This window comes from Euprymna scolopes, chromosome 19 (genome assembly GCF_053919585.1).
Source record: "Euprymna scolopes isolate OS-2025 chromosome 19, ASM5391958v1, whole genome shotgun sequence".
Lineage (NCBI taxonomy): Eukaryota > Metazoa > Mollusca > Cephalopoda > Sepiida > Sepiolidae > Euprymna > Euprymna scolopes.
The window spans coordinates 35,525,831-35,549,447 of record NC_136500.1 but is presented as its reverse complement, the minus strand read 5'-3'; the positions used below and the strand labels follow the sequence as shown (position 1 = coordinate 35,549,447).

At 34.3% G+C, this 23,617-nt stretch overlaps 1 protein-coding gene across 3 annotated transcripts in view; it reads right to left on the bottom strand.

The window, feature by feature from the left end:
* The window catches only part of LOC145303517 (flavin reductase-like), a 100,864-nt gene that overhangs the window by 73,733 nt on the left and 3,514 nt on the right, over window positions 1-23,617 (bottom strand). The window contains exon 1 of one of the 3 annotated variants that reach the window (XM_080144957.1): window positions 14,262-14,352. The exons of the other annotated variants lie outside the window; for them this stretch is intronic. Within the exon in view, the coding sequence (XP_080001083.1) occupies window positions 14,262-14,337 (76 nt within the window). The 5' untranslated portion in view covers window positions 14,338-14,352. Of the gene's footprint in view, window positions 1-14,261; window positions 14,353-23,617 lie in introns of those variants that run through there. 3 annotated transcript variants of the gene reach the window in all.

Sequence of the window (23,617 nt, the reverse complement as noted above, 5' to 3'; positions counted from 1 at the left end):
GTTTATTAGCTGTTTTCTTTTCGGATAACGTTAATGTCAAGAGAGATAAAGCGCCTTTCTAGAGCTTTCCTCTAAGTTTTATAGGATGGTGCTTTTTTGGGGGGGTATTTCTTTTAAAACTTTATGTAGTCATGTTTGGGGGTATTTCGTCTTATAGATAATATTGGGTCATCAAGAGAAAATACGCACTATTTCGGGGCCTTCCTCTCTACGGCTTGTTCGCGTATTGCCCCCCCCCTCACTGATGTGAGGCCCAATTATCTGCTCAATACAGTTAAAAGAAAAGACGTTTGATAATTAAATGGCTCTTGATACGAGCAATGGCTTTGCGCATGTCGTTCAATGTTCAAAGGCTACGTCTGACATATTTGTTAGGACGTGCACATATCGAAGAAAATAATGATAATATTAGTAACAATAATAAACAATAATAATAATAAAAGTACTATATATATATATATATATATGTATATAACTAAAGATATATATACATAACATTAATAATATATATATTTACATAAACACATAAAAAAAAAATCCACTCACGGTAATAACTACACTGTAGACCCTTGTGAACATATCATGCGGTATTCCTTTTCGCCTAGATTGTAACGTCAGCTCTCTCTTTTTTTTTTTTTCATGTTTCTCATATTAATGTTGTTTTCTACTCGGCTGTTATAAGTTATTGTAAATCTAATCTAGGTGAGTATTTTCCTTGTTACGGCTTTTTCACATCGGCCACATTCGTTGATGCAAGGCTTAGATATCTGAATCGCATTTGAATTAACTGTTCAATGCAGTAAACATGTTTAATGATTTGGCGTTTCATATAACAAACAACGGCTTTGTGCGCGTGACGTTTAAATTTAAAGGCTGCGTCTATCAAGTCCGTTAAGTAAAGACGCGCTCATATCGAAAAGAATAGAAAAAAGAAAAAAAAAAAAATGGAAAGAAAATGAAAAAAGACGAAAAAAAAAAATAACTAAAAATTGTTAAACAAAAGTAAAGAAAATGAAAATCATTAAATGAATAAATAAATCTGCACTGTGGACACATATTACCACTCGGTATTTCTTTTAACCCAGAGCCAGATTGCACATTGTTCAGTAATTTCTGTTCAACGTTTACTAGCTGCGCTTCTTTTTCGGCCTTTAATTCCAAGCTGTCCTAAAAGTTGATATAAAGATCCTGAAATGAAACCTCTTGCTCCAATCACAACAGCTCGAAGAATTGTAATGTTACCTTCACGGGTCAACTCTCTTCATATTTCTCCATCTTGTATTGGTGTTGCTTCTCTACCCGGCTCTCATAAGGTACTGTCAATTCAATCAAGACGAGTTTTTTCCTTGTTATTGACGAGAGAACAATGTCTGGCCGTTGACCCTTTCCTTTTATAATTTTTGGATAATTACTTTGCCAGCCAGGGAGATCTGCGGCGACTATACAATCATTATTGATTCCGAGAATATTTTGGTTCTGTACTAGCAATGGGCTAGTTATGCGTTTTGATCCGATCCACATTTTTCTTCCCTCAGCAAAAAACTTGTGACATGTTAGCTGCTTCGGGCTTTATATGGTTACTTATTGTTGTGGTCAGTTCTTCCAATTCCCTGTTGTGCCGCCACATATATCGCCCATTAGCAAGGGCTACTCTGCAGGAACTAAGAACATGTTCCATAGTCTGAGGTTTTTCTTTGCATAAAGGACAGGTTGGATCATCCCCCTTCTTCCATTTGGCAAGGTTAGTCATTGATGAAAGCATGTCGTAAGTTGAGCGTATTATGAAACTCAACCTTAGTGGCGACATTTACCAGATGTCATTCCACGTAATGGATCTTTGCATAGCTTCTTCCCAGTTTGTCCATTGTTCCTGCTAGGACTGTTGAATGGCTTTTACGAGCCTTTTACTTTCCTCCTTGCTCCTTATTTCCTGAATGATCAGATCTCGGCGCTCTTTGGTTGTAGCCGTAGACCATCTTTGAATGCTGGTCATTCCCAGTCCAGATTTCCCTGTCTGAGTGAGCCCAATGACTTCTTTGAAGGCTAGGTTTTCTTTTGTTTCATTTATAGCATCTCGGACTTTCCATTTCCTTCCTGTTTTAAGAGAGGGTTGTACTGTCTTTACAACAGTGTCATTGGAATTGTCTAACATCATCTGGAATCTGACTTTCCCTACTTTGAACTCCTCTGCAATAGACTTGAGCGGTAATTTTAGTTTGGATTGTTTGCTATATAGAGCAACATTTGGTAATCCTGAAGGCAAACCCAGCCATTTCCTCGTATATCTGTCGATGTTCACTTCGATTGCCTCAACCGTGCTCATAGTTACTCCATATATGAGAAGAGGCGATAAAGGAATTGGGATAAGCATATGTTGAAGACACCTTTCCTTGTATTTACCTTGAAGTGGACATCGCCTGATCGTCTTTAGACTCTCATCGGCGGTTAGTATTGTCACTTTAACCTGATTGGAGTCTTTCAAGGTGTTATCGTACCATCTTCCCAGGCTTTTTATTGGTTCTTCTGAGACTGTAAGAATTTTCTGACCACCCACTGAAAAACAGGTATCTTCATGCACTTTTCTAAGAGAGAGGCTTCTGGACTTCTTAGGCTTGAAAGTCATTCTGGACCAAACCATCATTTCATCCATAATGCTGAGTAACTTGCGGGTGTCAGCTTCTTTTGATGTGAGGATCATGGTATCGTCCATGTAAGCCTGTAATGGTGACATTCCGCATTCTTCGCCTAATTTAGTAGGGCTTACATTGTTTCCTGCTTCCTTGAGAATTACTTGCATCACTAAAACAAAAAGTATAGGCGATACTGTACATCCCATTGCAATTCCCACCTCGAGTCTCATCCAGTGTGTCGTGTAGTCATTTGTGGTAAACCGCATGTGAAACTTATCAAAATACATTGCAATCATCTTGCGTATTCCCTCTGGGATGTGGTGCATTTGAAGGGATAGTTGAATCATTTGATGAGGCACTGATCCATATGCATTAGCTAAATCGAGCCAAATGATGTCCAAGTCAGTCTTTTTTATTTTCGATCTTTGGATCTCCCATATCATACTCCCATGTTCCAGACAACCAGCTATTCCAGAGATACCACCTTTTTGCACAGAAATATCGATATATTTGTTTGATGGTAGGAATTTTGTTATTCTTGAAGCCATTACTGCGAAAAATATTTTTCCTTCTATGTTAAGTGAGATTGGCCGAAATTGATTTATAGCTTCTGCGTTTTCCTCCTTAGGTATGTACACATCATCTGCTTTCATCCACTGGTTACTGACATGACGGTTTTCCATGCCAACTTCAAGTTAATATAAAGCCATTTAAGTACTTTTGGGCATCTTTTGTAAAGTGCAAATTTATTTCTAGCTTTGAATTTCGCATTTTATCTCTTCATATGTCATCATGTTCATATTGAACTCTTTTTGAAGAATTTCTAGCCATATCAATTTGCTATTTCTTCCAGTGGGATGTGTCGGATGTGGTCTGAGTATGTGTGTCTTAGATGGATTTCTAAGACATGTTGTTCCATTTTTAGTACTCCTGATTTTGGTTGTTCAAATAGATTTCGGGCATATTTATATGGTTCTTGAATGAACCGATCACGCTCTTTTCTCCACTTCAGTCGTTTTTTCCTGACGCGCTCCGCCTTGCTAAGAGCGCTATGTCTATCTTTGAGATCTTTCCAGATCTTTAATAAACCCACTTTTTCAAAAGGATTTGAAACGCGGAGTTGTCATTTCAGATGTCTTTTCTTATTCCTAAGATCTGCCATCTCCCACTGTCGTCTGTTTTTCTTGACAGGTGGTTTAGTTGATTTCACTTTCTCACCATATAATGCAATGCAAATGCGGTATATAACATTACCATGCTCTTCTAATCGTTCATCATACTTCTTTCTATTCAGTTCTTTATGTAATGCATTGCTTATTGTATGATCAAGCATACACTATTCTTCCAAATTGTCCGCCGGTGGAAATTTGATTCTGGGGAGGTTCAACTCACCCACTGGCCCAATTGCTTGGATATCCTCGGCACTGTTGGTTGCGTCCTGGCCTTGGTGTTCCGACGAATTATCTGAGGTATCAAAGCGTTGCACATCCCTTTTTGTTTTGGTGAATCTTCATTCCTTTGTGGGAGTTGAATTTTCGTCCACAAACGCATGGGAATTCCGTATGTTCTTTAATCATAATCCATTGGTATGTCTGGGTCATATTCCGTTCGTTTCTTTTGGATCCATCATCCTTCCTCCCTTTCGGTGGATCTTGAGGGCATTTTTCTTTGTCTGTAGCTTATGTAATAAGAACTCTGGGTTGCTGGCCCGATGAGTTCATTTAGTCTTTCTGAACGTCCCCTGTCTTTCCAGGTGTCACTGGTCTATTCCCAGTTGCCATTCAGTCTATTCCTGAAAGTTAACGGACCAGCCCTGTCTCTAGAGGATAAAAATTACTACGGGAACAGTAGTAGAAACTCGCTATGAAGCAAGCGAACAACAGAAGATGTTGTATTTGAGAGAAACAGCTTACCTTATAGGCTTGTATATACTGATGTTTATTAGCTGTTTTCTGTTTATAATAAATAAGAATTCACCATTAATTAAAATATAATATTTATGTGTATTTTACAACGCCGGGTGGCCTACTAGTCATTTATAAAATTCACAATCCTTTCTCCAACACAACTATATTTGGTACAATTAAACTTCAGTTATGCCTGACTTATCCATCAAGTTTTAGTCATGAAAATCCAACACTTTTTTATTTTATTGGCATTCAATGATATGTAGGGTCACTTTGGTGATTATCTCATCAGTAGGAAATGTGACTCTAAATTAGCTGCACACTCACCAGATTTTAACTCAAGATCTTTTATCTATAGGGTTATCTCAAGGTAATGTCTATCAAAACAATTCCCTGGCTCTTCTTGAATCGAAGAAGACCATCACAGCCCAAATCAGGGCAGTGAAAAGAGAGGAGGGGATGTGTGTCTATGACAATTTTGCATGGCTGAGCCAGGTGAGCTGAATGGTGCTAAAACACATACTATAGCATAAGATACATGTATTGAATGGTGGTGGTGGAATATATCTAAATAAAAATGTTTTATTGCCTTCAATGTAGAGAGGGAGGAAAGGGAGTACGTTTACTATTTATATTATGGCTTCAAACTTGTAAAATTGTGAAAATTAAAAATCGCTTGATTGCTTCTCCCAATTTTCTGTCACAAAAGGCAAGTCATAACCAATAATTACCAGTAACCAGTACACATGACTTAACTAGCGAATAATGAATCAATGTACATCCTAAAAAAAAAAATAAAAAAAAAAAATGGTGAAGCAAATGGGGTAGGAGTCAACAGTACTGGCTACCAACATCAACATGTAAGGTAGAACAAAAGAAATGGCTCTAATGCATTTAAAAGCACCCGGTGACCCCACATTAAATAAGATATTATGTCACATGGTGGTTTTATTGGGAAAGAGAGTGCATGGATAAATACATAGATAAACAAAATTGAAAAGACTTCCACAAATTAATTGCATATAATTAAGTACTTACTTTGGCACAGGAGTCTCCAAAGGTAAAGGGTTGGGAGGAGGGTTCAATATCTGATATTTTTAATCTTAAAGGAAAAACTCAAAGGAGACTGTGTTATTGTACATATATGTACTCCTGCCTCTCCACAACAATAAAACAGTGGGAGGCCTTAGAATAGATGATTATATTTTTTGTCTTATTGTTTATTTTTGTTAGAAAAAAATTAGTCATTCAACATGGGAAATGAAAATCCTACATCTTGCTTCATCATAAAATTTGATTTTCTTTGTTTATAAAAAACTACTTGATCAATTTACATGATTTTTAGAATATGACATCTTTGTTCCATGATGAGTATGTAAATCATAAAAAAATTTCTGCATTTTCATTTTTTAATAAGTGTAATTTCTACTATTACATAAAAGGAACTGTGTGTGTGTGTGTGTGTGTGTGGATTCAACAACTTTACATCTATCAAAAGATTCCCCTTTTACCTTTGTAATAGTTCAGAATTATCTTTTTATGGAAATCGCTCCAGACAAGATGTGAATCCACTTAATGTAAGAAGCTAACAAGAACGAAAGATGATTATTGCAAAAACAGGAGATACTTATTGACATTAATCTTGAAAAGACCGAGGTTAGAAGTAGGAGGGGGGGGTAAACGGTCAGCAGGAAGAGAGTTTCACAAGTCTGCGATTCTGGAATATGAAGCTGTGTCACAAAGAAAACTACGGATTGATGGAGAACACTAGATCAACAAGTCAAAGACAATTCTGAAAAGAAAATACATGCAATAATTAGTATTTATATAAAAGACTGAGACTAGCAGTATTATGTCTGTGAAAAAGAGGCTGCAGAGAATATAGTGATCAGCAGTTGAACGAAAAGCATGAAAGCCATACTGAGCTTCATTTACTCTCCAATATTTTTCTAATTATAATTTTCATTTCATTCCACAAGAGTAATGGCTAACATGGAAAAGTAATTACTCACGTCTCTATCTTTTTTTTTTTTTTATTTTAACCACATGGAAGCCATTCATAACATCGCTTCGTCCTTGTGCCAAATCCTCCACCCGGACAACGCTGGGTACTCACTAGTTATATATGATTAAAATGTCTACCAAAAAATAATATAACTATTAAAATGTAAAATAATTATCCCTTGTTAAAAGAAGAAATAACACACCCTTGACCTTCGCATACAACATTCTGTAAACAAACAGAGTTGTTCATTTTTTTTTTCCGCCAGATTTATTTTTAATTTTTTTTTTTTCTTAAGAAAGGATACAGTTTAATCAGTTATAATATATAATAATAATCCTTCTCTTTTAATTGAGCACTATCAACAACCTTGTTGAAATTCAATGGTTTTTTACTTTTGGATATTTTTAACCTGGAATATATATCTTTTCTTTTTCTTTTTTTTTGTTGATTCTTTAGCAATAATGCAATATATAGAAAAGACCGAGACTAGCAATATCACATGCGTGTGTGAGAAAGGGATAGAGAGAGAGGTTGCAAAGAAGATAACGGGGTCAATCAAATTGCAGGTCTCTTTCAACACTTTATCAAGAACTCTCAAATAGTACAGAGATTCACCAGCCCAAATATGATAATACTCGATACATGTCTGATAGTAGCTTTGTAGAAATAGAGAATAGCTACAAATGTGAGAAAGTGTTTAGAATTATATAGAAAACCTATTTTGCAAGAAGCAGAAAGAGCAGTGGATCTTCCATGTGGTTAAAATAAAAAAAAAGACAGAGAAAGAGGTGAGTAATTAGTTTTCCATGCTAGCCATTATTCCAAGATAGATTTGATGATAAAGAAAGACCAAGTCTGAGTTTGTTTTTTAGCAGAGCTATCCATGAGAATCTTGGGGGGAGGGGACCAACACGCCTTTGATTGAAAAACACAAACTGAGTCTTAACAGAATGAAATGAAAGAAACTGTTTTACACCCCAATCTACAACTGAACCTAAATTAATTTCTAGATTAACTGCATATTTCAACTGATTCAAAAGAGATGGGTAGGAAGAAATACTAGAATAGATTGGTATCATCAGCATAAATGTTAATTTTCTGAATAATGTTCTCTGGAAGATGACTGATAAAGAACTGAGTTATGCCTAGAATAGAGCACTGTGGGACACTAGATGTTTGACAGAAAAAGAGAATGAAGAGACACCATCTAAGTTGCTTGGGATGTTTGATCAGAAAGAAAATACCTAATAATGTCAAGGATCTCACCATCAATACCATAACTCTGAAGTTTATGTAGAAGACCAGGATGCCACATTCTGTCAAACGTCTTCAAATATCAAGTAGAGATAGCCTTACCCTCTCTTGATTATCCATAAACCGCCAGTTCAGTTATAACAGTTAAAAGATCAGCAGTTGAATGGCAGCCACAAAAGCCAGACTGAACACCACCAAAAGGGGCACAGATTTTCCAGAAAAATCAAGCTTGCCATAGACAAACCTTTCAAAAACTTTGCTAAGAACAGACCGATCACTAGCATTTTTAAAGATAGGGACAACAGAGGAATCTTTCCAACAAGAAAGGAAACATGATTTTGATAAACAGAGATTAAATAATTTGGAGCTGATAGAAGAAAGTTCAAGAGCACAATGTTTGAAAACTGGAATTGAATCAGGACCAGAAATTGTCCTAAAATCCTATTTCAGAAAAACCTCTTCTTGCATCGTTCGATTTGTCAAGTCCGTGCTTGTTTCACCTGCAATCTTCAATATTTCTACAAAAATGCCAGAGTCCTGCAGTTTTACCCTTCCCCCCATAGTATATATTTTTTTTAATTTACAAAGTGTAGTCTCTTAGTTCATGTTAAAGCTTGGGATGAGATTATGAGTCTCTAGTGCAGGCACTTGGATTCCTTCTCTTACTACTTTGTGTCTTACTGTCCTCGTGGGGATCTACACATAATTCAACTTTTAAATAACTTCAGGTTTTCATTAAATCGATTAAATTTATCTTTAGTTTATCAGCATTGTATATAATAATTTGATTAAACTTCATTTATAAAAAATTAGATATGTGTGTATGCTTATATATTTGTATGTACAGGTTTCATTCCTAAACTAATTAACCGATCATTATAAATTTTGGACTATTGCTGCTAGATGTAAGAGTTATATTTAGTTGAAGCTTTAAAGAAGATGGTAGTTAAAAAGAGGGTGACAGTCATTCAAAAAAATTCAGAAATCTGTTTTTGTGAAAGATTGTTTTCATAATAGGCATTAGACATCAATTAATAAATATTCCTCAAATTTCAGTTTCTTGGTGGTATTTTAAAGAATTTTAGGATGTGAGCACAGCCTTCCATTTAGAAATGAAATTTAATTCAAAGTCACTAAGCACCAATTAAGCAACATTCCTTGAATTTCAATTTCTTCTTAAGACTCCTTAAAGCTTAAGCTTTAACTTTTAGACATTTGCTATGATCAAAATCATGTAATGGGCTTTGATTAAAATTAGAATAAGTATTCTAGGCATAAAATTTAGTAGCATTATACCTTGATTTTAATATTTGTAAGGGGGCATAAGAGTAAAGCAAAAAACTGTTTTGTTTGGAGAAGAGATTTCACCTGCCCTGGGATGAGTATTGTTCTCGTTCTTATCTCAGTCTTATCTGTATTTATAAAAGTCGAGAAATTATTGCACTGGCATTAAAACGCTAATTTTGTATAATAAAATAGAAGTTCAGCTTCTTGATATATTGAACAAGTCCACTTGATTGATGTGTTTCATTCACTATTAGTTATAACTACTTGGCAAATATACTTGGTGAACCAACTGCAAGAGAGATTCAAACAATTGCACTCAAAGGGACGGTCAGAATCTTAAAAAGCTCTCTCAGTTGGAATATTTGAGTTAACGAGTGAATGTTTGGCATCTGGTAGGATGCACCATCCTCCACTTGAACAAACTGATAAAATTTTTTAAAAAGTTAGTGACACGTTTCATTTTTGTAAAGAAAATCGTAACTTACCTGGATCGCATGTGTGTGTATGCTTTGTAGGGTTCAGTTGTTTGACAAGAAAAAAAAAATGGTGACTCACAATTGCTTTTATACTTAGTGATCACGTGTGAGGAACACAAACTCTCACCATGTCTATGCAAATGAGACTATATCAGATACATAAAAGGAACCGTGGATAAAACGGGAGGTTGAGTTGGAAGAAGGCGTGTTACGGAAACGGACACGTGCTACAGACTATATAAGGTGATTAAAAAAAAAAAAAAATTATTGAAACTGACTTTCAAACTAGAAGCTATTTTGGCCGTATATTACCTTTTGATAATGGACAGTAAGATTTTTTATGTCCGGCTAATTTCGGAGTTTACTGGTGCTGCAACTGATATGCCCACTGTCTAATGGATTGAAGATGTAGAACTTGTGTGTGAGCTTTGCATCGTGAAGAATGTTGAGCGCGTTCTGTCATTGAGATTGTGAGGTGGAGTTTTGGCCACATATAGGCAACTTAGTAAGGAGCAGAAATCAGATGCAAAACGGATCAAGCAAGCCCTTATAACTGCATATACTGCCGACGCATTTAATGCATATGACCAGTTTGTCACTTGACAACTATGCCCAGATGAAACGGTAGACTAGTTTTTTGCTGGGCTGCAATGTCTGGTTTGGTTGGTTGGGAGACCGTTGCCTGAATGTTGGTTAACCTGCACATTTACCTCTACTGGAACACATTAAACATCTACTATGTACCTCATCCAGGACGGAAACAATGTTTATGGAACAACTGTTGACGTGAATGTGAGCTGTCATGACTGACAATGAAGGACCTGCAGAATTTGCCACTGCCTCCACGAAACGGATGCTTTCAGAATCAAAAGGACATAATTTGCATGTTACAGGTGCAGTGGTCCCAACTACATAGAAAAGGACTGCTAACAGAATTGTCAAGAGAGGCCAGATGGTTGATTGTGCACGGTTCATCATAAGAGGTGTGTTGTTTCAGTTGCAGTTGCCATAGACATATAGCATCGCAGTGTCAGGGAAATGCCAAAGAGGAGGAGGCATTAGTATTAGTCTCCTCCCCAAGCAACTGAAGACGAAGAAACTCCTCTCCATGCAAGTACATGTAGATGGACAAGAGTGAATGGTGTTGATCAATTCTGTGTACTTCTAGATGCTGGTGAGTAAAGCTGTGTGTCGTTTATGGAAGTGGAATCCTAACGGCTGATGGAAAGATGTTTAAGTGTCAAAGATACGGCAGAATAAAACGTGGAGGTTGGCCAAGTTCCGGCTATCAACATCGAGGCTTTAGTTGTAGTTAAACAACTGGTGGGCTACTGTTAGGGATTCATGTGATCAAGGAACTTGGTGGCATATACCTGATGAAATCAAGTGAAGCATTTTTTTGCCCTGTCATCTTTATCAACGAATTGGATTTTAGTGTGACATATGATCGCAGTAACAAAGAATGGACTACGTCATGGAAATGGGTGAACGGCTCTCTCAGTGAACTGACTAACAGGGTGCAAGAGTATGTAGTACCTTCCCATGCCAGAGATGCTTATGAGAATGGCAGCAGAATGGATGGCTGCCATATACAGAAGAACTTGGCCCAGCCCAGGGTCTAATTCCCTTAATGGTGGTTGTGCAGAAGCAGATGCAGAATATGCATCCAGCGCAAATTGAACAGTTTTGTGGATGCTTTCTCTGCCAATGCAGAAGTGTGTGTGCAGAAACCGAGAGAGTGGCTGCTACAAGGAGTCAATGCGTCACTTCTGGATATGCAAAATGCATATCTTTAAATCCATGTCGAAAATGCCCTATGGCTGTTTCAAATGGTGTTTGGTCTTACATGGTTGGGATTAGGGCTGAATGTGGCGCCACTTATTATGAAGTCCATTATAGACACTATCTTATCTCAAGAACATTTTTTGGACTATGGGTTGGTTTCCAGAGATCTGGTTTGACTGAGAGACGGAGCCAGAGTTCTTGGCTTGCAAGGTCTGGGATAAGGATGGCACTCTCCAATGGAAATGAGTAACTCAAATTCTGGAAATCCCTGATGGATTAACACTTCAGCATGCATTTATCAAGCACCTAGAAACTGCAGTAACAAATGGCTGGGATGATGGGACCGAAAACCTTTCTCTCTGTTGCATATAAGCAGAGAGTCTAAGCAGATTACAAGAAGTAGCTCCTGTTGGAGGAAATTGGTGTACAGATGGTAAATTACAGTCCGGGTAGATGCAAGCTGCATAGTTACGGGAGTGGCATTGGAAGCGAACGGGACTGTCATTGAGGATGTGTGAACTATGTTCAATCAATGATGTTCAGCACATTAATCTGACTGAGCTCAATGCAGCACTCAAATGAGTTAATTTGACCCTTTAGTGGGAGATGATAGTGTTACACTTGGTAACTGAATGCTGCTGGCGAGATGCTAGTCAGATGACACTTTGGATCATTGGCGGAAGAATATGGATTACCATTAACTGTAGACATGAAACCTGTGAAGTCTTATCAGAACTGTGCAGATGGTCTCACCAGAGTGCCATGTAGGTAGATGGATCTGCTCAAAGAAGGAAAAGAACCGGTGCTTGAGGGTTGTGAAATGGTAGGAAGATGATTGGATGAGGACTAAGTAGCTGGCATTCATCATCAAAGTAGACATTCGGGTGTGAAGCAAACATTATACTTCTCCAGCATGCTTAATGCAAGGGAATTGTTAACTCAGTCGTGAAAGCCTGTAAAACCTGCTGATCGATAGATCCAACACCTGTTTGCTGAGAAAAAGAAAAACTCAGCATAAAGAATAACTGGAGCAGGTTGACAATGGCCATAACCCACCTAGAATGGTGACAATTTCCTAACTATCATCGACTGTGGTCTCTCTAGATTTGCAATATAGTGACAAGCTGTGACCACTTATCTGTCAGTTGGAGAATCTTTTCCTTGAGCAAGGCCCACTGATGGAAATGCTAACTGACGACGACACTGCATTCACATTTTGGTGAATTTGTGAAGAATTGGGATGTGCATTTGTGGTTTTGCTGTGCTGACTTGATGAGTGGCAATAGAATTGTAGAACAATGCCATAGAACCATTAAGACCATCGCAACCAGAAAGAATTGTACAATATTGAAAGTGGTCTACTAGCACAATATCACCTCGAAAGATGACGTTTCACCTTCCACTGCGTCAACTGACACACTACATGGATACCATGTCCGAATAAAAGGTATTGAGGCTAACCTGCTTCCTGAATCAGAGGTGACTAGGGGAAAGTATTAAAAAAAGGAGACATTGTTAAAAACCCATGTGGCAGGTGCACAACAAAATACAGGACAGATATGTGTGAGAGTGAAGCCTGCATCGTTCCCCTTTGAAGAAGTACCCAACAAAGACAGATACTATACCCAGATCATGAAATCAAGAGGGAGTGTAGGGAAAATCGTAACTTACCTAGATAATGTGTGTGTATGCTTTGTAGGTTTCAATTGCTTGACAAGAAAATAAAGAAAAAAAAAACGGTGACTCACAGTTGCTTTTATACTCAATAATCACATGTGAGTAACACTGACTCCTACTGTCTCTATGCAAATGAGACTATACCAGATGCATAACAGGAACCGTGGATAGAACTGGAGGTTGAGTTAGAAGGTGTGTTATGCTGTTTAAGATGATTAGAAAAAAAAAACAAAAAAAACTGTGGGCAGAATAGATAAAAAATTTATTGAAACTGACTTTCAAACTAGAATGTTATAATAATACGCTTCTCGTTATGCTTATTTTCTAAGTAGCATTTTGGGTGAAAAGAGTCTAACTCTTTCCAGGTCAATTTAAGCGTGGATGTTGTGATTTAATTATAAATAAGGCCATCCCTCCCCTCTCCAACAAACACACTGCATGACAAAGCAAACAGCATTAATCCTCCATTAATTTTATTACGAAATGAAATTCAACCATAACGCATTTCAGATCATCAAGTAGAAATTTCATTCTTTTGCTACCACCAGTCCTATACAATAAACTATTAAAAGTGAGGGTAAGCGATGGAGAAACCCCCTCCCTCCCTCATAAAAACTGGACTTTATTTTTTTAATCTCTGATAGTTGCGATTTTTTTTTGTAAGGGAGAGAGAGAGAGATGAAAATTTACTAACAAATATGGCTGACCATATGCATCTGTTTTTTTTAGGTAGTGAATTCATTCATGCTTCTGATTCATGAATAGAGTCAGCTGAAAAACAATTATAGTTATTTTTTTTGTCTATATCCATTAAAAGCGTTCATCATGGTGAAGAAAAAGAGGAAAAAAATATATAGATTGACAAAGGAGTATCTCTCTGAAATATATTTCTAATAAAATAAACACTCGTTTATTTTATAAAAAATTTCGCGTTGCAGTTATTTGGCTTCGAACGTGTTCAATACGTATTTTATTTTATTTTCAATTATAGCTATACTAATTCTCTCCTAAAAATTTTTTTTTCACATTCAATCCGTGAAACTATGGTGAAAATTTTACTCTACTACAAGAGGCCATTGATATGAGAGAGAGATAGAAAGAATTCCTTAAAAAAAAAAAAAAAAAAAAAAAAAAAAAAAAAAAAAAAAAAAAAAAAAAAAAAATTGTATCTTTTTTTTCAGATTTACTTTTCAGCCTTTGAAGAGAATATAATTAATGAAACTTTTCCAGGAGATCTTACCATTTAAAAATTCCGCCCATTGACATATCACCCATCTCCCTGTTATATTATATAACAGATCTCGCTCAATTACCATATGATTGACTGTTAAAAAAAAGTGCAATTGCGTGCGCATTTCGCCAGACATTAAAATTTCAGTCACGTACACAATGTCGATTATGCCTACGCACGCTCTGTGAAGAACAAAAACAAAACTGCGTTCTCCACGTGGAGGTAGTAGGCAACATACACATAATCAGAAAATGCGACTTATAGACCAATCAGAGACACAAAAAATGAAATATTTTTTTTATCCGATTCGAGCCAAAGACTGATTATAAAAGAATACCCTCCTTCGACCACGAGAAAGTCTTATCGTCCTTGGGGTTCGTCTCGGCATCGTTGTTGCCGACACCAACTTACTGTGAATATCACTGCCATCGTCGCCAACACCAACCTACTGCGTATACCTCACTATCGCTGCCGACACCATCATTAACTTATTACAAGTAACTCGCCAACATCAACCAGACTCATTGTTACTGATGACGACACCTTTACCGCTATAAATCTTTGATTTGGTGAGAATAAAAAATATATATCTAATTTTATTCAGCTGTCTGTATTTTTCTTGCAACCATACGCTTGTCTATTACATCCCATTTTCAGGTAAAAACAATATCATTGTAATTTCATAGCCTAGTTGGCCTTCTTGCAGTTTAAGGAAACTAAATATGAAGAAGAAAATGGGACATAAGTCGTGTTACACCGGTAGTAAGAATTCCACTTGATTGGATAGTGAAATTGGCATCATTTTATAAATAAGATGAAATATTGAAATTGACAATATTGGAAAACAATACATTTTTTTATGAAATAATTGTTATTAAATACAGGAATTTTTAAAAAAATGAATTTTAGCAGTTTACATCTTTTTTATTGAATCACTTCTGTAATATTATTAATAAAATGACAAACAAATAAAAACGAATTAGCAACGATATTGAAATATATATAAAAAAATTATTGTAAAAGAATTTTTAACAGGATAAAGTCATATTTAAGTAACAATCTGATTGGCTATTAAAAGTGAACAATTTTAGTTTAAAATTAAAATAAATTAATTAGATCTCCATTTATTACTATAAAATATTGGTAGAATTTATAAATTGAAATTATTATAAAAGAATTTAATTACTAAGCATTTAATAATTAAAATATTAGTTATAGAAAAAAATAAAAAATAATTATTATAAAAGAATTTTTAAAAAGTTAAAGTCATTTATGTAACACAATTCGACTGCCTATTTATAATTAACCATTTTACTTTATTTAAAAATTGAAAAAAAAAAAAATTAGATCTCCCAAAAAATCGAAAATTCAAGGAAGTTGACAACAAATTGCTGATCAGGTATTAATGCTGCAGGCAATGAATGACGTAAAAGGGAATTTGTCAAAAAAAAAAAAAAAAAAAATGTTTCCTATTGTCACTTTCAATATCGTTTCATTAATATTTCTAATTATCTTTTATTTGTAAAAAAAAAAAAATGTGTTTTCTACTATTGTCAATTTCAATATCATTTCATAATTTCTAATTATCTTTGTCATTTTATTTATTAAATTATGTGGAAGTGATTCAATAAAAAAAGATCTAAACTGCTAAAAATATATTTTTTTAAATTCCTGTATTTAATAAAAAAATATTGTTTTCTAATATTGTCAATTTCAATATTACATTTTATTTATAAAATGATGCCAATTTCACTATTCAATCAAGTGGGATTCCTACTACCAGTGTAATACGACTTATGTCCTATTTTCTTCTTCATATTTTATTTTCCTTAAACTGCAAGAGGGCTGCTTAGTTTACAAATTACATCAGCTAAATAGTCTGAATTAAGAACACGATTTTATTTTTCATTGTCACAATAATTGATTAATATGAAAAAAATAGATAAATAATAAGTCACGTAGGGCAAGAAACACAGACATACAAAGAATGATCACACAATTTTATTAATCTACAAAAATGCTGTGTTCTTGTTTACTTGCGGCAATGTGTATTTTAGGTTGCAAAATATCCTCTAACCCTTGCACGCTGAAAAGGTAAAAATATTAGTGACACCATCTAGTTTCATTTTCTTTAACCAACACATGATTAAAATTTAAATTGATTACGAATCTGTAGTTATTTTTTAAGCACTTGCAATATATATACATATATAAAGTTAGAAAAGCATTTCATCAAAGGCATGAAAATTGTTAAAAATGTTTTTACTATAGGCTTTAAAAATAAAGGTACAAGATTCAATTTGAAATTTATTTATCTTCAAAGTGCACTTTTATAAATTTTACAAAGGTAAGGTATAAAAATTAATTTAAATTGAATCAAAAAATTACCTTGGATTTATTTTATGTAATGTACATTCTGTTGTACTTTTAAAAAAAAAATCATTGAAAATTTTATATCTATATCATTAATTGCTAGATGAAAGATAATGTTTTTAAATTGCATTTTTGCAACCCCCTCTTTGTATTATTACAGGTCTGAATATTCTCTCTGTTTCAGTTTGTATTTCTCCTCACACCACAACTCATTTTTTGCAACCCCCTCTTTGTAATACAGGTCTGAATAATGAGAAAATCTGATTTTTTTTTTTAACAAAAACTTAATAACTTTTTTAGATTAATTTTTTTAAAACTTCTTTCAGAATAGAAAATCTTTAAAATTTAATAAGGAACATATTTCATATAGGTTTCATTAACAAATATTCAGTACATAACGAGAAAAATAGAGATGAAAATTTCAAAAGGACTGTATAACTGGTTACGGTCAATAGTAGTCCTCGCCAGCGAAAGTCTTTGTTATTGTTATTCTATTATTATTATTATTTAAAACATTTTGTGTCCTGCTCTTTAGCGCAAAGACTAATATATATGGTGCCCGGAAAACTCGTCCCTTTTTTGCTAGGTAGGAAAACTGGTCCCTTATTGAATAAATATCGATTGAAAACATTTTATGACCGTTCTTAAAGGAGATATTGTTTTTAAAAGAGACTATACGCCCCCCCCCCCCATGGTATTTAAAATATTTATACTTTTTTATTGTTGTTTTTCAAACGGCAAAGTCGATTTTTCTACCAAGCTGGCTAAGTTGTTAGTAGTTTATTTTGAAGCGTTTATTCAATAAAAAAAGAAGACCCCCCCCCCAAAAAAAAAAAACAAGTCTTTATTGGTTACTTTTTCTCTTAATGGTTAATTTAACAGTGTTGAAGTAAAAATAAAAAAAATTAAAATTGAATTAATGAGAGATTTTTAACACATGGCATCTCTCGTGCCAAAAAAAATGTTTCGCTTTTTATTTATTAGTTAATTACCATTTTTTTTCTTATTTTAACGATATTTTTGGAGTAATAAAAAAATAATAAAAAACAAAACAAAAAATTAAAAACAAAACAAAAATTCTAAACAAAATCAGGAAGAGATTCGATTCTTCTTTGTAACTTTTTTGTTTTTTGTTTTTTTTAAAATTCTATTAGTTTATTATGGGAGTATAGTCTCTTTTAAAAACAATATCTCCTTTAAGAATGGTCATAAAATGTGTTTTCAATCGATATTTATTCAATAAGAGACAATTTTTCCTACCTAGCAAAAAGGGATGATTTTTCCTAAATTCATATCTCTCTCTCTCTTTATATATATATATATATATATATATATATATATATATATATATGAATTTTTAAGGCGTTATTGAAGAAGGTTGCATTTTGGTCAAAAGTTTTGTCTGCGGAAAGTGAAAAAGTTCTTCTAGAGACAGAAGGTACTATGGATTTTATAATAGAATTAGTGTAATTGTAAAACTTGTGAACATAGAAAAGATTTCAATTTCTTTCAAAAGGCAAAAGCCTACCAAGTCCGTTACCTCAGCAGAATCTGAAACCCATTAGGATATCAAAGTTATTGGGGGTATCTTTTCTAGTCCAAAATTTATTGTTGAAATGTATAAGAGACTTTCTAGCTAAGAGATTAATTTAGTTTCAAAATCAGTTAAATCAGAGTTTCTCTTAGCAAAAATAAGGGGCTTATTTAAGAGGATAGGAGAAATAGACTGATAATAATTGTTGATGTTAAGGGTTATAAAATTGGGGATATGTTTATATTTTAGGGCAACAAACCAATTAATTACAGAGTCTGAGTATTATCAGTGAGGTAGGCTAACTTTTTCTCTAATAGATTTTCTTACTTACAGAACCTAAATCAGAACTAGATGGGCATATCAATCTAATAGATGGGTTGTTGTAAAAATTAGTTTTATAGTCGTTAAGGGTAAATCTAGGTAGTGACAGTATTTGGATGGCATTATGGATATTCATAGAGGTCAATAATATCTTAGCCTTTAAGTTTATACGATACAGAGTGCTTTGTGGAACTATTTCATAAGATTTATGGAGCTCTTCATGAATACATTTTTTATATGTTGGGTGTCGAGTTTATAAGAACTTTTGTCTTATCAACGGGGACAAATACATATTTATTCTTGTTTACTTTTGCAGCAAAGTTGTTAATTTTTCTAGTAATTGGATTTGAATCGCATTTTTGTAATTTAAATTTGATTTTTTTTTTACTAAATTCAACATAAAAGTTTCAAACTCATAGATGAGAGTTCTGTTTAGGGTAGGCTGTGCTTCTTATAAAAAGAGAATTAAATCCTTATAAAGTTGATTCTTCACTTAATCGTCAAAACAAACGTTAAAAATACATGGAAATTTACAGGATTAAATGAACTTATTTAGTCCTATAAAGGGTACCATAGTTTTTTTCCAAACAATTATTAAATTTTGGACTTTTTAATTTTGCCACATGAAATCTATAGTGAGATAAAAGATGGAATTATTTGAAATTCAGGTACTTATGTTATAATATTTTTGCATATTCTTTTAGCAAATCATCCTAAATCTTATTTAGACAAAAAAAAATTGGTTCAAAAATCTTAAAAAAATATTTAAATGTTTTATCCATCGAATCAAAAATGGCAGTGAATGGTGTTTTTTTTTTTTAATTTAAAATTCTATTAAAAATAATAGAAAAAGTTTTATATTATTCTGCTTTTCATATGGTAAAATTCAGGCTTTTATCTTTCTGGAAAAAAAAAGTTGCTCAAGAATAATGGATTTTAATAAATCTTAATTAGTTTTAAAACAACAACAACAACAACTTGTGCCTATCAGAAATCAAAACAGAAACCTCAGGATCTTCTGTCTGGCAATCTACCAACTGACTTATTTGAACTATCTTAAAACGATACCTAAAAATAATGATATCTTTGACGTGACGTCATGGATTTATGATTTACATCAGGTTTCAAAACATGAATTCAAACATAAGTGATAAAAACTAAATAAGAAAATGAGTAGACATTATCAATAGTGCTTGAAATTATTTTAATAGTCCAAGAACAATTTGTTGAAGTCAATTTAATTTAATGCTCATAGCAACACCCATAACTTTAGTATTGAAAAAAAAAAAAAATAAAATAAAATAAATAAATAAATAAAAAAGCTGTTGCTTGAAATTTTTTAATGTTACTTATGATATTACAGGGTGACCCAAAAAGAACGGGCCGACCCCAACTCTAATTAGGCCATATTTCTTAGTGTTTTGTCCGAATGAAATGAAACTTTAGTCATAACTAATTTATTATATTCAAAACATCACATCAAAACACTGGGGTCTTTGGCCCTTTTTTTCTCCGTTGACTGTAAAATGCTCAGAAAAACAATTGAATGTTTTCTGTTTTTTTGGGTCACTCTGTATTAAGCTAAAATACTTACCCATTTTTTTTTTATTCCCCACTACCAGTTCAACTCTGCTTTGCTTGGACACTATGTACTGTTCATAATAATATGTACATATGCATATATATATATTAAAAAGTGTGACTCATGTCAAGGTAACCTACATCTAAAATTTTAATTTTCAAGTGTTTAGACCCAAAATTGGTGAAAGAGTTTGGTAGAATCTGCAAAGGTCAACTCTTTAAACTTTGATCTCTTGGCAGTCAAATTTCCGCCCAAAAACTGATTAAAAAGCTTGCTGCATGTCTGAATACCCTTTATGTAAAATTTCAAATGTTTAAACCCAAAATTAGCTGAATAGTTGCAAAGGTAAAAAATAAAAAATAGTTGCAAAGGTAAAATCATTTGAGCTTTGACAGCTAAATTTTCAGCCAATAAACGATTAAAAAGCCTGCCCCAAGAATACTGCCCTTGAACATATAGTGTAGGATGGAAAGCAATAACCCCTTCTTTGCTGCAATCTCTCTCTCACAGATGTGATGTTGCTAGTCTCAGTCTTTTTATAAATACCATTATGGAGAGTTCCATTTGAAGTGTTCTTCAGAATTGTCTGATCCATTCCCTGCTTTCTTTGTTCCGGCTTGTTTGACTCGCTAGTCTAGCAGTCTCCATCAAATTCGCTGTTTGAATACCTAATTATAATATTCCCTGATATGAAGTTTTGAAGATTTTTAAGTAAGGTTTCCAATTTTTAAAAAATATTTTCATATAACTTAAAAATTGACTATTGGCAATTATAAAAAAGAAAATTCAATTACAACTTGAAATTATTTTAATTGTTAAAAGATATTTATTTTTAGAGGGGGGGTCAACTTGATTTTAGCACCTATTTTAAAAAAAAATGTATGGAAGTCTCTAATTAATATAAACCCATAACAAATAAAAAAACCTCGCTGCTTAAAAGCAACTATGGCCTTCTGTAAGGACACATAATTACATGTAGAAATAAAATGATGACGTGACTGATAGTGCATAAAATGTTGGTGATTTAACACAAAAATCTGCACATCCCTAGTAATCATACACCAAGGATTCCAGTAGCTTCTTTCCAAGAACTGCAAGGATGTGAAACTCTTCCTGTTCACCGTTTTTTTTTTTTTTTTACATTTTCACCCCAAACAAGGCACATTGGCACTTTGATGTAGGGGGCTACTATCAGGGACATAAGCTGCAGGAGTACTATGTGAGGAGTTGAGCAGCAAGATGTCGGTTCACGTTACATTTGAACTACTGCATGTCAGTACAGTTGGGGAAGCAGGAACCTGGAAGGGAATTAGAAAGTCTAGCGGTTCTGGGGAAGAAACTACTGGAGTAGAAAGCTCTCTTACATCTAGGGATCTCAACTGAAGGGATGAGATTTTGCTGCTTGTTAGGTTTGTCAGGGGGTATTTACATCGAGGGGGTACAAGTGCTTGCAGTTCATCAGAGCATTCACTGTTAAAGTACTTTTAGAACAGGCTACATTTCGTCAATGGGGCAGAGGCTGAAGCTTAGATGACAGTTCAGGATCTATCAGGTTGGTGACTCTTTTGAACCTTGTCTAGGAGCAAGAGACTAGTAGCAGATGCACCAGCCCAAATATGACAACAATACTCCATACATGGGTGAATGGTGGCCTTATAGAGGTATAGGATACTTTCGGGCATTAGTAGATTTCTAGCATGGTAGAGAGAACCTAACTTTTTCACAGCGGTCTTGGTAATGCTCTCAATGTAATTGTTCCAACTCATGTTTCCTGTGAACATTAGGTCGAGGAGTTTAAAAGATGTACTTTCAGATAAAGTCTTTGGCCATTGCTATTTGTGGTAGTGAAGGTTTCTTGTAGTTATTGAAGTAAACAAGTTTAGTCTTGGCAGCATTGAATGTGACCATCCATTTTTGTCCCCATTCCTCTACAGATTGGAGGTCATCCTCTAGTGTTTCTGCCATTTCTTTAGATATGTGTTCATTTGTTTTCCTATTGTGTCTGTTATAGAGCGTGGTGTCATCAGCATATATACCCATATCACAGACAATTTTGTCAGGGAGGTCATTTATGAATATTAGGAATAATAGAAGTCCAAGGAAAGACCCCTGAGGCACTCCCACATTTATATCATATTGTTTAGATGTATGACCATTGAGGACAACCTGGATTTTTCTCTTATCTAAGAAGGATTTAATTATGTTAAGTATTCTTCCAGTGATACCGTATGATTTGATTTTTCCGAGAAGACCTTTATGCCATATCTTGTCAAAAGTCTTAGATATATCTAGAGCTTCTGCTCTACCCTCCCCCGTTTTGTCCAGTGAATGGTATATACGCTCAGAAACTACAGTTAGAATGTCTGCTGTGGAACGGGCTTACCTAAATCCAGATTGTTAATCGGTCAGAAGTTTAGTATCAGTAAGGTGATGGACTAGAACTTGGTTAATTATGGACTCAAATATTTTCGCGAAAGTGGGAGGAGGCTAATGGGACGGTAATTTACTGGGTTAGTTCTTTCGCCAGAATTCTTGAAAACTGGTACCACAGAAGCAGTTTTCCAGCAGGCAGGAAAGCAAGATTCATTAAGGCATTTGTTGTAAATTTTGGAGAGAACTAGAGCTACTTTGGCAGAGCACTTTTTTAATAGCACAGTCGGGAGGAGATCAGGTCCACATACTTCTGAAGTGTCAAGATTTTTTTATGGTCTTTAAATCTAAGGTCAATAGGCACAGGCTTCTGGTCTTGCCTTGAGCGATTTTCATAAAAAAAAAAAAATAAAAATAAAAAATAAGAAACACAATTTTTGTTATATTAGAAATAAATTGGCAAATGTGTAGTTTAGCAGCGTAAATCATTTGACAGACGAAAAATTATAAAAACATTTTTTTTATATAAAACACTTTTTTATATTTTCATTAACTTGGAAATATAAAAAATGGTTACTCATTCTGTCTTAGTATGTAGTGATTAATGATGCTTTCTTGTCAGAAGGTGGGTATTTTACTTTATCAAATGAACCCCCATTTATATAATCATTTATTTTAAAACGAAATGTTTTGAGGTATTTTCACGTTATTGACAGGCGATTACACACACACAAAATCTCATTTTTATTTATGCATTAACAGTGTTTGTGTAATAAATTGTACCCAAGTTGTTTACAAGTATTTGAACAAAAGTTAAACACCTGGTTAAAGGGCAGATGTGCAATGTGCAGTATAAACATTCAAGAAGATTAAAAAAAGTTGTCAAAAAACACATATATTTTTTTTTTACCTGGGGTCACCACTTATCAAGGCCCGAAGGCCACTCAGGGATAAGGGTTATTGCGTGTACAGTAATCAATGAGATAGTATTGTAGTAATCATTAGTATTGGGGGTTTTGATAGAGTGTCTTACTTAAGGGGGCGGTTTGTCAGGAGTTTGTTTATGTTGGACTTGAAGACGTCCAAGTAGTCAGGTGGGAAACAGGCAAGCGGCAGAGAGTTCCACTGGCGTGCAGTTCTAAGAAAGAAGCTTTGCTCATGGAATCTACGCTTGGATTTAGGCAC